Below are 17,175 nucleotides of genomic sequence, written 5' to 3'. Positions count from 1 at the left end.
ATTTTAATGAATAATCAGTCTCAAGAGTATTAATGAAATTACAATGACCATTGAGATATAAATGTAGTATTGAGAAAGGTTGAAGAGTTCATTGTAACAATTTAAAACCATCCACCTATAAAAGTTCAGTTTACAAAAAACACACCGTATTTAAATTTCAATATAATTTTGTTGACCTAATATGGACCGACAAAATATACAAACCGTCTCTAATTAACTTCCTAATTACCATCCAAATTACTGTAGCCATCGGTATTCAGGGCATTTCACGCACAATTTCATAACAATTGATACCTCCATAATGCCGAAATAATGAATTCAAAAACTTTATCACTCGTAAAATATTGGCAATATCAGGGCACCAGCTCTTTACCAAACTTAATAAAAGAACAAACATGTGTAAGTAAACTTTTGTGTTGGGAACATGTCTCTGATTAAAGTTTGTTTCGTTGTTGGTGTTGCGGTAAGTTTAGCGGCATATTTGTAACTCATATTTACTAAACATATTATGTTTGGTAAAGGTGCTGTACAGCTCTAGTGCGCTAGGGGATGATAGTAGAGTTACTGATCAGAAAGTGGCGACTACTATAAAAACAGTAAATGAGGAAGAACCGGATAATTATCTAAGTCTCCCTGTTGATGGAAATTTGCTGCGACTCTTTGCCCAAATTTTTAGACCAGTGAAAATATCCGGAAAAACCTACGGTCCTAATGTAGTGGCCATTATCGGGGATAAACCTTACATTTCCATGGAAATTTTCAATAAATTTTCACCGTTCAGATGGCTTTTGAGTGCATTTCAGGTAAATATAAAAATTACTCTCTTTCAGACAGGCTTTCAGGTAATTTTTTCAGGGAAAAGTTCAAAACGTGTGTAATTTGTTGGCTCCTTTTCCCGATGATGGCTCTTCAAACCCAGAAAATGTAATCCAGCAAATTCTTCAAGACTCACAACAAAAACCTTCTGGTAAGTGAATGATGCTTTAAAAGGTGTTTAACGTTGGAAAAACTTGAAGATATTTATTTGAAATGAGGTAAAGAAATGGAAGAGAAAAGTTATACACAAGAATAATATGAACTGATTACTGCAGTTAGCATATTTTTGGCTTCATCCTGGAAGATATCTTATTCTTCTTCATTTTCTTATTTATCAAATAGTTATTTGGAATTAAGTGAAAAAGTGGCTTGATCAATTAAAACAATCAAAGTTATTATATCATTGGATAGTATTTTTCTTTCATTAGTTTAGTGTGCATTAATTGTGACTTTTTCGTCATTTTTTAGGTTCTGGAAAACCTCAATCAAGTGGCCCTGTAAGGATCTACGATGTTCCAGTAGGATACCGCCATCGATTTAATAAAAATTAAAACTTATATGAATTATTTCTTATATTTTTTTACTTTCAATAACTATACTAAATATACGTATACAAAAGATTAGAAAATTCACTTAATTGAATGCAACAATAGCAAAAGCAAAGTACTACGTACTTAAGGTACACTATACTTTAACACGGTTATTAACTGTCATGTCTTTGTTCAGGTCTAGCCACTAATAAATCGTTTTGTTTATTGGGTTCTTGAGCACCACTGCCTGCTTGCTGATCCCCCAGTGGCTTCAAAACAGCTTTGTCAGTCCTAAGTTTAAATGTATCCAATAATAATTTAAAAAAAAAGGTAAATCATTTCTTTACGTTTCTTGGACACTGCCAAACTCCGCACGATTTTCATGCCTTGAAGAAACAATTAACATATTGAATTACTGAAATTTACCTAAAAACATGCTTACACTAAAAGATTAATGCAAATAGCCATTGTGGCCCCCCCAAGCATAGTAATGACGGCAATGATTATCTTGATGATGATCAACACTCGATGTTTTCTGGCCGGGTCCGGTTGGCCTACGTTGGGCGCATAAGGGTTCCACCAGTTTGGTACGTAACGTAAAATTTCACCGTGTTCCAACATATTCTTGTAAGAAATAGTTTTAAAAATTGACAACGTCAACAAATGACAAATTATGGTGAGAGAGAAATTAATCTCTAAATTTCTATTTCTTTCTATTCTATAGGTATGCTTTTCCGTTCTTTCTGAAGATGGGAGCTTACTTATGATTTTTGTATGAAAAATAGCGTTATCAAGTGAAAGTTAAATTGGTTTTACAAAACTAACCCTAAATTATAAAGTAGTTATTTAAAACATGTATGGTAATTAACCCAGCGTTTTACGGGCAAATTATAAAATAACGACTTGTAGGTTGATAAGGTTTGTAATTAGCTTGTCACACGAGAGCAAAACGAGGCAAAAATGCACCTTATTAACCAACTAAAAACAACTTGTTAAATGCGATTTAGATGTGTTTGTACATTTGTCTTGTGGCTGACAAAAATTGCATTCATTGCATCGTTAAACTGGAAAAATTTATATTGTTTTGGCCGTTGCTGCTGTGTTGCCACATACCTTTATACGAATTTAGGTATTTGGCAACATTGCAGCAGGAGTTTGTCATTTGCTGTCATTGTAATTACAGCTTCTGATTGTTAAAAGTTAAGGTTCTATAAAACTGACCTGAATCTATAAAATATTTAATTCTTGCATTATTATACCACCACCAAACTTTAAGCTTCAATTCAGATAAATAACCTGAATTAACCGAAATTTTAACTTAAAACCTGTGAGACAATTTGGCAACGTTGCCAAGCAAGTAACCAAGGCAACGGAACGGCGTCTTATTGACCTTCCTATGGCAGGCATTTGTGGTAGGACGACAAGGTCGCTGGTAAAGGTATTCCGGCCAGCCGGGGTCAATATAACAACAATAGTATTAAATTTATGTATGTGGATCAGATAACATTCTTATTACACATATTGTTAATATGCTAAGGCGTATGCAAATTAGAATGTGAAGGTGAAAATCGATGAATGGGATGCTGGAAATCAAAAACTGTACTAGAAGAAGGTTGTTGCCCTAATTGACTGTTGGAGTCTGGGAGATATCAACAGTCAACTAACCTGGCAACTTTTTTTTGTACAATTTAAATTTTAAGAAAAAATCTAAAAAAAAATATTGTACTTTTATTAAAATGAAACATTGTTGCCACCACGGTGTTATTAGCTAAAGTAGTTTTTTTTTTTTCAGTTAGGTGTGGGTGGAGGGGATGAATAAAATACGGAAGATCCGACAACAGCGCCCCGGACCGGCGAAAATTCCATTCATTTGCGCCGCGACGCTTTCAGTTCTAACCCGACCGAGGCCGAACGAGCAGTCGGTACGAAAAAGCGCTTTTCAAATTTTCGCGCCAGCGAATAGTGAAAACCCGGAAAATCCATCCAAGGAAAATCAGTCGCTCGTTTTAGATTGGACTTCGGTGGCTTTTGGCAGATCGAAGACATTGAAATTGAGCACTGCGACCGCACAAAAGACAGGTAAATGAAAGCAAATTTTTTTTTTGCTGGAATGAATGTAGAAGACGGGAAGAGAATACCGGATAATATAGAATAAGTAGTTTATACAAAATTTGTTTTCTTAGGGTTGTTTTTTTTAATAACAAAAATAGTCTAAAAAAAAGTAAAATTAACAAAAATTTGTTAAAACAGGTAAAGAGATTTTAAAAAACATTATTAAGGTCGAATTTTGCTTGCTAGAGATTGCTGTAGCTAAGGATATGTAGCATTTAAATTGATTGTCCTAATAAGGTAAATTGAACCTTATTAACCACTTTTTGTATTTAATTTGTGTCATATTGTATAATATTTAATAATATACAAAAATAGGCCAAACTCATCCCTCTTTTTCACGTTTTAGACAATTAAGAACACTGCCGTATTACTAGTAATAGTAATACTTCTTAGTATATACATATTATTAAATTAAACAAAATAATTATTAAGCGTCAATTTCGTTTACCAGGAAAATCAATTTAAATGCTACATATCCTTTATTTAGACATCTCTACCAAGCAAAATTCGACCTTAGGGATGTTAAATAAAGTTTAAATAAAATACTTGTTATTAACCGTAATGCTTGATTATATTTTACATTAAAACAAAGAGAAAAAAAGACGATTTTTTTTATATTAAGGTCTATTTGTGCTTAATTGAATAAGGTCGATTTTCAGTTAAAACAACTAATTTCATTAGGGCTCCCATTAGTTTGAATCTAATTTCGACCTTATCACATTACAGGCCATTACATTATTGTAATCAATTGAAAACGTCAGTTGTCAAATGCCTGAATTCGTCGTTCGACCCTCCTAAAGGTCGACAAATTTAGGTATTTGGCAACATCGCAGCAGGAGCAAAAACTCATCACAACCCTTCAATGTAAATTGTTCACTGTAATTTTGAGGTATGGTCAAAATTTCGTAGACACTAATGACCACAATAATGGAATTTAAATCACAAATGAACATAAGGAGGATAAGAAATAACTTGTTACTTTCCTATTTTTATTAAAAAACTGCATACTAAACTAGGAAATCATAGTAGACTTTGCTGGCTAGTACTATGTTGTCACATATACCTGATTTCGTCGACCTTTTCAGAATTTACGTATTTGGCAACATTACTTGTGTTTCACTTAAACCATTTTTTCTGCCCACTTATGGGACTGTGTTGGATTGAAATTTTTTACTTTTCTTTAGCAGTACGTCCCTGGATATCGATTAATTTATTAATAATCTGGATCATAGATTCAGTCTTCCAGAAATTATCCAAAAGCGACCTGGAAAGGTGTTATTTTTAGCTTGTTTACCTATATTTCGATTCTAGTTAGGGCCTTCTGAAAGAATTACAGTGCACTTCACTAACTACAACATCGTAAAAGGGCCAATCTGCTTATAAATAGTCCATTAGACTTTTTGTAACCTATTTTCGGTAACAATAACAAAATTGGACGTTTTACTCTAATACCAGCATAAATAATTGCTGGAACGCGAGTAATAAACTCGGTCAATCAATCAATCAAGTTGTTTTGATTGAGACTTGCCAAACGCTAAACAGAAGCCTTTAATATCCTTATACAAACATTTTTTTTTTAAAAGCGAAAGCACCGAAATTGATCGAACCAATAATTGCACCTAAAAAACCAAAAACAAGATCAATAACAATAATTATTGCATATTTTTGAGCGGACTTCCTTTATGTATAAATTAACCTTGCGGACTTAAAAGTCGAGGTAACAGACAATCTACTTAATTCACGGTTCTAAAAGTTTACATTATCTCGTTTTACCTTATACAGTCTCGAATGACCTTAAGGTTTTACCTTTTATCTCGCGACTTACCATAATGATTCTTCTGAACAATACCGATCTTCTGGCATTCGAATTCGGTACAAGGATATTGTTGCAGATAATCATAAGGAACTAGTTCTTGTTTGCAATTTGTGATTGGTCAAAAAAAAAGCAGTAAGCTGGAAGCTGCTTTTTTTTGACCAATCACAAACTACCCACAGTGCTGGGGTTTAGGCAAATGCGGACTTGCCATTAAAGCTTTGTCACGAATTGACATTAGTAGCAGCTGTCACGTGATCACTCCCAAAACAGTTGTTGAAAAAACGAAAACGTTAAAATAACAAACGGAACACACCACATCAAGAATTTTTAGCATAAACAATGAAGGTAATAATTATTCGTTTGCTGAATGTTTTGGCAACTTGGATAGTTTATACAAACTCGGATTTCAATAATTATTCGATAGAGTATTTTTGTTGAACGATTACCTACAAATTCATTATGTTTTACACGACGTTCGGTGGTAATTACCCTCGAAAAAACACACCTAAAACTATAGGAAAAACAAATTAATGATCGTCAAAATGAAGGGTTTAAGCTAAAAACCATATTGATCACGCAAAGACTATATTTATCCATCATTACACATAAAACGGACAGCAAATGGAGTTTCCTGATTTATTGGATGTGCCATAATAATAAAGAAAAAAATTGTTTGTATTTAGAACCGATGGAGAAAATTTAATTTTGTATCGTCAATTTTTTTAATCACTTTCAGTTTTCTGTTATCTTTGGTATGTTCTTCATCATCCCTGATGATAAACGTCTTCTACGTTCGAAACATTATTAAAAACATTGCGTTTAACCTGAACAAACTATTCGCTATACTAAGATTTACACAAATGCTGCTTTATAGTTCTATAGTCAATGGTGACATTTATGACATCTGTCACGTCATATGGCCACACCCTAATTTGCTCGATTACTGTCAAATCTTACTTAACCAAACTTCCATTTGCACCGTCGTATTTTAATAAAACTTAAGCTAAGTTTGTGACAGAACGAGTGAAAAAAGTCTGTACAATTGGAACTACAGCTTGGTTTAAAATAGGATGGTGCAATAATTCCTTACTTTGAAATAGATTAGAAAGGAAAAACTCACCACTTTGGATTTGACAGTGGATCAAACAATTTCCAGAAAATTCGCGTTTAATTACTGTCCATTATGAGTTTAATGAGGTTTTGCACTTTTACTGCACTCTTTACAATATTTGCCACATAATTTTCCCTCAAAAACGGTGTAAATAAACCGAAAAACGACTAAAAATTGGTCACACTGGCTAACCTATAATATTCTGAACTGTCAAAACAAACTAGGCCTACTTGTCGCTTTTCAACCGACCCGGATCATTTTCCATTTTTTTCTAACGCTATTAAGGTGACAGAGAGGGCGATAGCCTATGTGCTTACCATAGAACTGCCACGAACAGTGTACATAGACAAGCTTTGGCAATTCATATAGAAATAAGCTAAATAGGTTCTTAATCTTAGAAAAACAGTTTTTTTTAAATACAATGACCAACTTTTTATCCAATATTTGATTGAAACTGACTCTAATGAGAAGGGAAATTGAACCTTAATGGCTGTTTTGCATGTAATAATGAAAAAGAAATTAATATTGTGATACAATTTTGTGAAAATGTTACCGTGACAAAGCAAATTGAATTGACTTTGATTTCTCTTGCTTTTACATTTTGTACTGCAACAGTTTTCAAAAAATTATCATTGAACGTTAATAACAAGAGTACTTCGTTATTAAGGTTGAATTTTGTTTGAAAAAAATCGGCAAGTAAATGAAATGTGCCTTTAATACAAACTTTAATGATAAACGATTTTGAACTTTGTATACCGATTTTTTGTTTCATACTGTAAAATCTTCTCTCAAATAGAAATAAACCTATAGAAAATCAATCAGGAAACCGGTTTTCACCAGGATTTTTCTCTCAAAAGGGAGAAAAAGATATCGAATACACTGTAGCCCTCAAAGCAACTGAATATCTCGTCTTAAACGATTTGCTTTTCCGCCTTTCCAACTTATTTCAGCCGACATGCGATATAGTTTCCGAATATTTTGTTTCGCACTTTATTAAAGAAAATATCGGATTTCCATCGACCGAAATACGACAGATTTAATGCATAAGAAATTCTTGGGGGGCGTGACAATGACGACAGATAGTAAGTGGGCGGGGTTACAAGTTATAGTGGGTGGAGCTAAAAGCGGACACGTCAAACTAAATAAAGGGAGTGACTTTTGTGGGTGTGGCAGACAAAAATGGGCGGAGCTGAAATCTAACCACACCACAGTAAAAAAAACTATAATTGTTATAAATGACTTTTTAACATGCAATAGTTTCGGGTGAAATTATGCTTGAATTTCTTAAACGATTAAACTCGACCTTCGAAGCGATTCGCATCCATAAATCGAGCAGTTTTCCATTTCAATGGCAAACACGCAAACACAAAGTACACAAAAAGGATCTTAATACCGTTTAAATTCCTCTGAAAAGCTCTGAAATTTTAGAAGGCGCCGGTTAATTGAAAACGTTAGATACGTTCCCGAATGTCCGGGTCAGTTAGATGGGAAGAAACTCCCAAGTTTTATTTTTTTTCGACCGAAATCCAGGCCGTAAAATTCCCGAATTTACGACCAATCGTAAAACTTGGCAAATTTGTTATGCCGCATTTTTTTCTCCACTTTACGTGTGAATGTCGTTGTTAGTTTTAGGTTTTACAACTATTTTATAATAATAAGCAAAAATCTTGCTTTAACACAAACCATCTGGATTAATTCAAAATGGTGGTTAACAGCACTAATCAAGTGGTCATGTGACTAATTTTCATCTGTAGTCCAAACTGACAGATTGTCATTTAAAAAGTTTAGCTTTTCTTGACCATTCACAAGCTAGGAACACTGCTGTTGATTTATATGTAAATGTAGACTTTATTCTAACCTCATTTTAGTGCCAAAAAAACGTCGTTTCCTCTTAGCACTTTCTTGCAAACGAGCTGAAATAAATATTGAGTTTTTGGGGTGAAAACTGCGGAAGAAACTCGTTTCCAGGTGGCTTTCCATAAAACTGCTTACCGAAACAACACGAAATTGAAAGTGTGTCGGCAAGTTTAGAATAAATTGTTGCCGTTAAAAAGTTTCATTTTTGCATTCAATTTGAAATTACTGGTTTCCTGTCGAAAGTAAATGTTAATTATCAGTACAACTATTAATTAACTGGAGCGTTAATTAGTGTTTTAGTCCGGTCGATTTTTGGGAAAGTTTTTTTCTGCTTCGACGTTAATCCTGTCAGGAGACTGATTCGGTTTTTGATCGAAAAGGCCCTTGGGGCCGTGCCACATATCGATTCTTCTCGTCTTGCCCATTAATTCCATTAGAACGCCAACCGGCAAATGTGTGACAGACCTAAACTGAATTGGACGGGAAAATTACTTATTATGTACCACCCAGTGTTTTATTGTTTGTCAATTTGTTTGTTTCACTAAAATATTAGAGAGAAAGTTAAAAAGTCAATGTGTGTCCAGGCACTGTCAAAGCCTGTCTATGTACATTCACTTTGGAGGTTCTACGGTACTCACCTGGGCCATAGTGCTCTCTGTCACTCCTCTAATGTTAGACAGGGAGAGAGTCAAATGCCTTCTGACAGTTGATCAGGTCTTCCATTCGAGTGTATTGTTGTACTGTTTTAATGACACTTGATAGAAGAAGATACAACTACACTAAACTTGTCAAAGAAAAAGGCATTTGTTGTGACATACATTTGCCGACTGATAAGTGCATTAGTTGTTTTTCACTATATTTGCGAGTTTTTTCGACTAAAGTTGTGTAAAAACTGTGTTAATAAGTAGGAAAAGGAGCCATTTTTCCTTTTTTCTACTACTCAAACTCGATTAACTGATAGTTGGTCAGGTTAGGTTAACTAGATGATGATTACAATTTTTAGAAAATTACTAGTTTACAACACACAACAATTATGCGGAAAATGTGCAAAAATCCGGAAAATATAGTGTAAGTGTCAAGATTATTAAAGTTTATAGGTAAAAACGTCCTCTATCTGCGCTGAAATGACAACTAAACGCGCGTCATTTGACGGTGAATCACGTGATACTTGTTGCAATTTACAAATGAACAGTCACATGATAAGCTGTCAGATAACGGCACAGAGCACGCTTTCAGGGTAATTGTTTTCGTCTCTAAAGTGTGACAAACTTAACCCGGCTAAACGACGAGTACCGTAAAAAGCCCCCATTTTGTCACGTGATTAGAAGCCACCCGGAGCGCCTTTACGGCCGTCATCCTCAAAACTGTAGCCGGGTGTAATAAAGTCCCGCATACTTAATTACCGACTTAATTACCAAGTCATTCTGGATTGGCGGTCTTGCCAAAACACGTGGGCTTTTAGGGCTGCTTTGTCGCACCCATCAAACACACGTGCCTTTGACACTACAACTCTAGTTTTTTGGCCAGTAAAGTTCCTAGAGTATGTCTACTTAATAAATGCGTGTACGAAACTAATTTACACAATACAAAAGGTGTATCATACTTTAACAAATTATGAACCGAAGTGAGAACAGTTTTAATAGATGTTACGATTGTTTTGGTTAAGTTTCAGCCTTAAATTTTCTTCAAACACCAGAAAAATGACTTTCAAACTGGGAATTCTTGAAACGCCCGGAAAAATGAATAACACGTCGCCGTAAGCCCAGACTCATTCATATTTGAAGCGAAATATGAACGGTGTAGTTCTGCCCTTAAGGGAATATCAGAACGTGAGAGTACATTCTAAACTTACTACCTTTATTGTGAAATATTTTATTTTTGTCTCATAAAAAATAAACTTAACCTTTAAAGCGTTATTATTAAAACTTCGTTTCATTAAAAAAAACATCCATGACTTTAAGGGAAAAACAGGAAATTTAATAATATAACCTCGCATTTCCTTAAGATTTATCTCTAACGCACCATATTACCGAGTCTCGAGTTCCGTTTTTTGTCGGGGGCGTTTTCCGGTATAATCAATTCTTCTCGGGATTGTTCCGATGTATGCCTGAGGCCGTCCCAGATGGAAAAATCCACTTTTTTTGTCTGTAATCCTATTTTTAACCCAACTTTTTACAATAAGACACAAAACAGTGGCGTAAATTGCAACATTGTTTAGTAGTTTGTGATTGGTCAAGAAAAGGCAACAAGTTTTATAAAGCCAATAGTGACAAGTGTGACATTTGTCACGTGATATGGGCACACCCTGAACTGCTCGAGCCAGTCATAACTGTCACAATTTACTTAAGTATGTGACAGAAGGAGTGAAAAAGTCCACAATTTGAACAGCCCCATAGAATGGGGCAATAATCCTTTACTTTAAAACAGATTAAAGAGGAAAAACTTACCACTTTAGTTTTGACTGAGGATCAAGGATTTTTCCGAAATTTCGAGTTTAATTAGTGTCTATTACAAGTTTAATGATAGTTTGCACTTTTCCCGCACTGTTTAACACATTTTCCACATAATTTTAGTGCAAAAACGGTGTAAATAACCCGAAAAACGACTAAATCTAGACACGACGACAAACCTAAACATCTCGACTGTCAAAACAAATTCAAGGCCTACTAGTCGCCTTGCAACCTATGTTATTACCAGCTCCGTCTCTGTCTAACACGGTTAGAGTGACAGAGAGGCTCGTAGCGCATGTGCTTACCATAGAACTGTCAGGACGAATGTACATAGACAGGCTCTGGCAAAACACATGAAAGAAGCTGAAATAAGTCTTATCCTTACTTAAAATGGTACTAATTTGTTTTTAACATGTCCTATGGGCATACAGTGTTGGACTCATTCCAAGGACTGTTTTCTGAGTGATCACATCACGTGACAGCTGCATAGTGGGTAGTTTGTGATTGCTGCTTTTTTTTTGACCAATCACAAACAAGAAACACTTCTATCATTTATGCAAATACTGCACATCATAATTTACAGTTTAATTTTTATTTTATAAAAAAACACCAAATATGAACTTGTAGATACTTTATTCGTAGATAATTAGTATACAGGGTGTCCCAAATTTGAGCAACAACCACACTTATAATTTTTTATTCGATTTTTGGAATCTACGTCAAATTCTAGGCCTTCTTGATGTAAAATGTTTGTATCGACATTCAATTGTTTTTGCTCTAGCAGCCTTACTTTGACCACCCTCATCGAAAGCAGAAATTTCCAATTTGAGCGAAATTTTAGTGCACTTTTCCAGAAAACCGTTCCTAACTCACTTATTTGAATCATCCTGTATAAACACATCGTATAACAAAAGAAAGATAATAAATGGAACTATCACGTGATGTTGAGTGGGCAGGGCTAAGTAGTTCCGTTTAGCTGTTAAAGGGCGTCAAAGTTGACTCTCTTTTTTTGCAGTTTTTTCTCAATATCTCAGGAACGTTTCAGGTTAGAGGTCTGACATTTTACGACAAACGCACCTCGATGGGATGCAACTTTTACCTTCTATACACTTTTTTGGAATCATGCACCGTTTGACCTTGAAAAATTAAAAACTATAATTGTCAAGAAATTTCAAGTAAAACATTTTTATTTTCAAAATTAACCTCAACTGCCTGAATAACTTCAAGTTAATACTACAAAACTGTAAAAAAAAATTCGTTTTGAATTTTCCCAGAAAATTACCGAAAATTTTTTTTTTGGGAAAAATTTCTATACATTTAATTTTCCGGTAATTTCACATCCCTGCTGCGCATGTTTTTTGCAATTTTTTTAATGATTGAAAAAACTCTGTAGGTACCTTCATAATTAAAAACACTATGACACACTTCTTTTTATAATGTTTGTACAATCTACTTCACATACATTTTCCTGTACTTTTTAATATGAAATTTGATTGGTTAGGAACCGATCGTGGACCGGAACATCAATAGATGACATTCACCTGTACCGGAAACAACCACCGGGACACATCCGGCCCATATGCAGGCCACCATACAACACAGTAAGTACAACAATAAAAATGATATTTTTTTCAGTAAAAAACAAACTTGATTAACATACAAAACCCTCCCCCTTCACGACCGGTACACCTTTCATATTCAAATCCCCTCTTATCATGGAAATTTACAGGATTTTCCCTTCGGCCTACTAAAACACGGACCGGTTCAGTTTTAAGCTCGTTTCTCTAATTATTGTTCTCGTCCATGTTTGTTGTTTTGGAAATTAACATTGCCAGACGCTTGGCTGGCTTCCGTTGTTAATCCAAATCCTTTGGATTTTAATGAGTGTCCCGTTTAGAATCTTAATTAGTTTAGCTGTTGTTGGTTCTGGACTAGTTTATTGATTTGAAACTGTAAGATTTTTTCAACCAAACTTAGCCAAAAGCAACTCGTTAACAATAACGAGCCAAAAAGTTTTGCGTTTAATTAAATGACAGCAATTTGCTGCTTGATTGTCGCTTGTCTCTAGAGATTTAAAACACTGCAGTCCCAATTAAATTAGTACAAGTTAAATTATTTTCCAATAATCACATTCTTGTGAATAATTTAGAGCCGCAGCTCTATAAATAGACCGACACGTCATTATCCATTGATACACTATACAATAATCCATCAAGTCGTATTATTCTGTTGAAACGTCGAGGTTACACCTATATGAAATGATGTAACATGGCTGTAATGTAATATTAAGGAAATGAGATTCCAACGCTTGGTTATATGACATAAATTTGATTGGACTGTTTGTCATGATTTGTTCTGTTAACACTTTGTGTATAGAGAAACATTTTGTGCCAATCGGTTACACAGAAACTAAACCGTGAGACTAATGGGCAAAGTTTGGAACCCTTATTTGCCCCACTAAGTAACTTATAGAATCGCAGTGGGAATTCTGGTGGTGAAATTGGATTTTTCACGTTTTTGTCCATAAATTTTCTAGTTCCAACCAAACAAAATGTACTAAAACTAAAAAAAATAAAAATAAAATAATACTACCTCTAAAAGTGTCTTATTTTTGCGTCTGTAAGTGACGTGTCTATGTACACCATTCTTAATGGTTTGATAGTAACTACTATAATATGCTCTCTGTCACTCTTACAGTGTTAAAGAGAGACAGAACATGACCCGTTAAAGTCGTGGATCACAAAGCACGAGTAGGCTTTGAGTTTGACAGTTGATATGCTAAATGATGGCTTCACTTTCCAATTTTAAGCTTTTTTTCGTGATTTCTGAACAAAATTTATTCGAAAAACGTGTTAAAAAGAACAAGAGACAGCAGCTGGCTAAAAAAAGTGGTTAATATTTGGTTACTTTACATTCACTTGCCAATAATCCATTTTTAGTTATTTTGCATAGTTGGAGTAGCAAAATGGTCAAAACTTCTGGTAAGTTTCACAGTAGCCCATCAAACTGAATTAATAACATTTTCAGTAAGGACACGACCTTCTATTGTGCCTTCTGTTATCTGACTTGTTTAGTATGTACACCCGTTTTGGCAGTTTAATGGTAAGCACATGTGCTAGAGCCTTCTCTGTCACTCTAACACAGTTAGAAAGAGATGGAAGGCTTTGTAGGTTAGTTTAGTCTTGGCGTTTTGTTGCCGATTTTGACTAAATTTAAGTAGTTTTTCAGTTTATTTACACCGGTTTTGAACTAAAATTATTAGTGCTGTTAAAAACCCCCCTTAACCCATGTATAACATAATCTGACTCCCTCTAGCGGCACTATTCGCTTACTACTGCAAAAACGTCATGTGATCTCTTCACAAACACCATACAGGGTGTTTCAATAGTAAAACTTTTTCAACTTTTCCCGTCTGAATAGTGCTGTTTAATAATAAAATGACGGTCATAACCTCAAAGGTTGTGCCTTGTAAATGACCTTTCCTTCACTATACCGACGTTGATATAAACTGAACCCTTAAATTAAATTTTAAACGATTTAAATGACACCCTCAATTATAAATCATTCGAACCCCTTATTACAGTATAAAGTGCCTCGACATTTTCCATTTTAGAGCCTCTAAAATGCTATTTTTACGCTTAAAAACGCCTGAATGAATAATGACCGTAAATGTATACTCAGTCTTACCTATTTTTAGAGCAAACTCTATGCAGTTCACGTCATTTCCTAAATTAAACAAAGCTTTTTTTTAAATTCAGTTTTATTTGATTTCGACAAGATAAAAGTTTGCCAGGACGGTTTTTTGTGTCGCTGTCCTGATCGCGGACAGTTTAAATCCATAAATCCTTGTCCTTTGCACAAAAATGGTCATTAATTCCTTCAAGCCAAGTGACCGCCGCGATTCTACGGCCAACAAGTGGATAAAATGGAAAATTCCATGGAAATTGTTTTCATAAGGACTTATTTCGAGTTTGTTTAGATTAGTCTGGTAAATTTGTTTTTGTATTTATTGTTGTGTCTGCTAGTCGAATCTAATAATTGGTGGAAACGAAGGCAATGGAAAAGTTTGGGAATTGTGTGGGCAATTATCTCAACACCCACAATCTCATTCTTTATTTTTCCAACAGAACGTATCACCTTTGACCTATAAGGTTCTAGAGGAATTAAAGCAAAACTTTTGATTGTTTCTAATATCCTTCTTAAGTTTATGTGGAAGAAAACTCTATTTGATCTTTATAAGTACTAGATTATCCTACGAGGTTTAACAAAATAATTTAAAATTCCATAAATATAAATTATGTGCAACTCTTCGAGTTTTCAACTTTTCTGCATAACATCCAAGTCGAGCCAGCTGGAAGTTTAGAATCCTACAGGCATTAAGTAAATATAATCAATTTGAAGGTTTCCGAGTCCGTGTTTTTTTTTTGTAGAAAAAGTTTGTTACAAGCAAACGTATATAAAATTAATAAGCATAAAGTTTGATTCAAACTGATTATTTCAGTCTAAAAAAGTTGAAGCTTGTGGATTGCTTAGGTCACAAATTTCAATTTAAATTTCCAATCATATAACATTTAACTAAAAATTGTGGTAACGCGATTATAAAACATCAGATTATGTAATGTTTCTTAAATGCATTGAAAATGTCAAATTGCTGAACTAAAAGCCAAAATGGTCAACTTTATAACCAATAAAGTTGTAAAACTATACATAAGTAGTCCAATTGACCTAAGTTAACTTAAGTTGCTTAATTTTACCACTTTTTCTGCTGCTATTTACTAAACTGAAAGATTAATTAAAATTAACTAAAACTGGAAAAATTTGTCCCAGTACCTCTCTGGATTTAATTTACTTACTTAGAAAAATTAATTACAACTTTAGGGAAATCAATAGTGTTGCCAAACGTATTTTCTTTTTCGGGGTAGATGTGTCGAATACATTGGGGCAGTTCAGACATTTTGCAGGGTAGATTTTCATTTTTTTAATAATAATTGTTAGGTCACGTGATTTTACAGGATAATTTAGCTAAACAGTCACGTGACCATTGTCAAAATAACTGTCATAAATCTCAAAACACGTTTTATATGAAATACTACAAAAATCGTTTCTAAACCCTGATTTTTGCGACTTTAGAGCATAGTTTGACAGTTTTGACGTTAGTGACAGTTGTCACGAGATTGTAGAATACTATTTAGCTAGACGGTCAGGTAAAAATTGTCAAAATCACTGTCATAAATCTCAGAAACACGTTTTATACCAAATACTGCAAGAAAACGTTTCTAAACCCTAATTTTAGCAACTTTAGAGAATGGCTTGACAGTTTTAACGTTAGTGACAGTTGTCACGTGATTGCAAAAGACTATTTAGTTAAACGATCACGTGAGAATTGTCAAAATAATTGTCATACATTTCAAAAACACGTTTTACATGAAATACTACAAAAAACGTTTCTAAACCCTGATTTTTGCAACTTTGCAGCATAGTTTAACAGTTTTGACGTCAGTGACAGTTGTCACGTGATTTTAGAACACTATTTAGCTAGACGGTCGTAAAAATTGTCAAAATAACTGTCATACATCTCAAAAACACGTTTTACATGAAATACTGCAAAAAACGTTTCTAAACCCTGATTTTTGCAACTTTAGAGCATAGTTTGATAGTTTTGACATTGGTGACAGTTGTCACGTGATTTTAGAACAGTATTTAGCTAGACGGCCACGTGACAATTGTCAAAATAACTGTCATGCATCTCAAAAACACTCTTTATATCGAATACTAAAAGAAAACGTTCATAAAACCGTGATTTTTGTAACATTAGAGCATAGTTTAACAGTTTTGACGTTAGTGACAGTTGTCACGTGATTGTAGAATACTATTTAGCTAGACGGTCAGGTGACAATTGTCAAAATATCTGTCATACATCTCAAAAACACGTTTTATATGAAATACTACAAAAAACGTTTCTAAACCCTGATTTTTGCAACTTTAGAGCATAGTTTGACAGTTTTGACGTTAGTGACAGTTGTCACGTGATTTTAGAACACTATTTAGCTAGACGGTCATGTAAAAATTGTTAAAATAATTGTCATAAATCTCAAAAACACGTTTTATTATCAAATGCTGCAATAAAACGTTACTAAACCTTGATTTTTGCAAATTCACAGCATAGTTTGACAGTTTTGACGTTAGTGACAGTTGTCACGTGATCACAGAACAGTATTTAGCTAGATGATCAAGTGACAATTGTCAAAATAACTGTCATACATCTCAAAAACATGTTTTATATGAAATACTACAAAAACGTTTCTAAACCCTGATTTTTGCAATTTTAGAGCATAGTTTGACAGTTTTGACATTAGTGACAGTTGTCACGTGATTTTAGAACACTATTTAGCTAGACGGCCACGTGACAATTGTCAAAATAACTGTCATAAATCTCAAAAATACGTTTTATATTAAATACTGGAAGAAAACGTTTCTAAACCC

General features: G+C 34.1%; 3 protein-coding genes across 4 annotated transcripts in view; 2 read left to right on the top strand and 1 right to left on the bottom strand.

The window, feature by feature from the left end:
* Positions 1 to 270: 270 nt before the first annotated feature.
* On the top strand, positions 271 to 1,461 carry LOC145726748 (uncharacterized). The gene is made up of 4 exons (XM_081975977.1): positions 271 to 463; positions 522 to 803; positions 856 to 967; positions 1,285 to 1,461. The coding sequence occupies exons 1-4, from the start codon at positions 425 to 427 to the stop codon at positions 1,365 to 1,367; spliced, it is 516 nt and encodes a 171-aa protein (XP_081832103.1). The 5' UTR covers positions 271 to 424; the 3' UTR covers positions 1,368 to 1,461.
* On the bottom strand, positions 1,371 to 10,881 carry LOC145726752 (uncharacterized). 2 transcript variants are annotated; one of them, XM_081975982.1, is made up of 4 exons: positions 10,690 to 10,881; positions 1,789 to 1,970; positions 1,694 to 1,732; positions 1,371 to 1,637 (listed from the first exon to the last, which is right to left on the bottom strand). In XM_081975982.1, the coding sequence occupies exons 2-4, from the start codon at positions 1,965 to 1,967 to the stop codon at positions 1,520 to 1,522; spliced, it is 336 nt and encodes a 111-aa protein (XP_081832108.1). In that variant the 5' UTR covers positions 1,968 to 1,970; positions 10,690 to 10,881; the 3' UTR covers positions 1,371 to 1,519. The 2 variants fall into 2 exon arrangements, with proteins under 2 accessions (XP_081832108.1, XP_081832107.1); XM_081975981.1 differs by lacking the exon at positions 10,690 to 10,881 and adding an exon at positions 6,395 to 6,581.
* Positions 3,232 to 17,175, top strand: part of LOC145726739 (calcium/calmodulin-dependent protein kinase kinase 1) — a 46,141-nt gene continuing 32,197 nt past the window's right edge. Inside the window, exons 1-2 of the mRNA XM_081975961.1 lie at positions 3,232 to 3,425; positions 12,194 to 12,293. Coding sequence (XP_081832087.1) covers positions 12,272 to 12,293 — 22 coding nt within the window. The 5' untranslated portion in view covers positions 3,232 to 3,425; positions 12,194 to 12,271. The remainder of the gene's footprint in view (positions 3,426 to 12,193; positions 12,294 to 17,175) is intronic.

Source organism: Ips typographus, linkage group LG3, assembly GCF_016097725.1.
Source record: "Ips typographus isolate SLU linkage group LG3, UJ_Ityp_2.0, whole genome shotgun sequence".
Taxonomy (NCBI): domain Eukaryota; kingdom Metazoa; phylum Arthropoda; class Insecta; order Coleoptera; family Curculionidae; genus Ips; species Ips typographus.
Note: the sequence above shows the minus strand (reverse complement) of the source record. Positions and strands in the feature narration are given on the sequence as shown.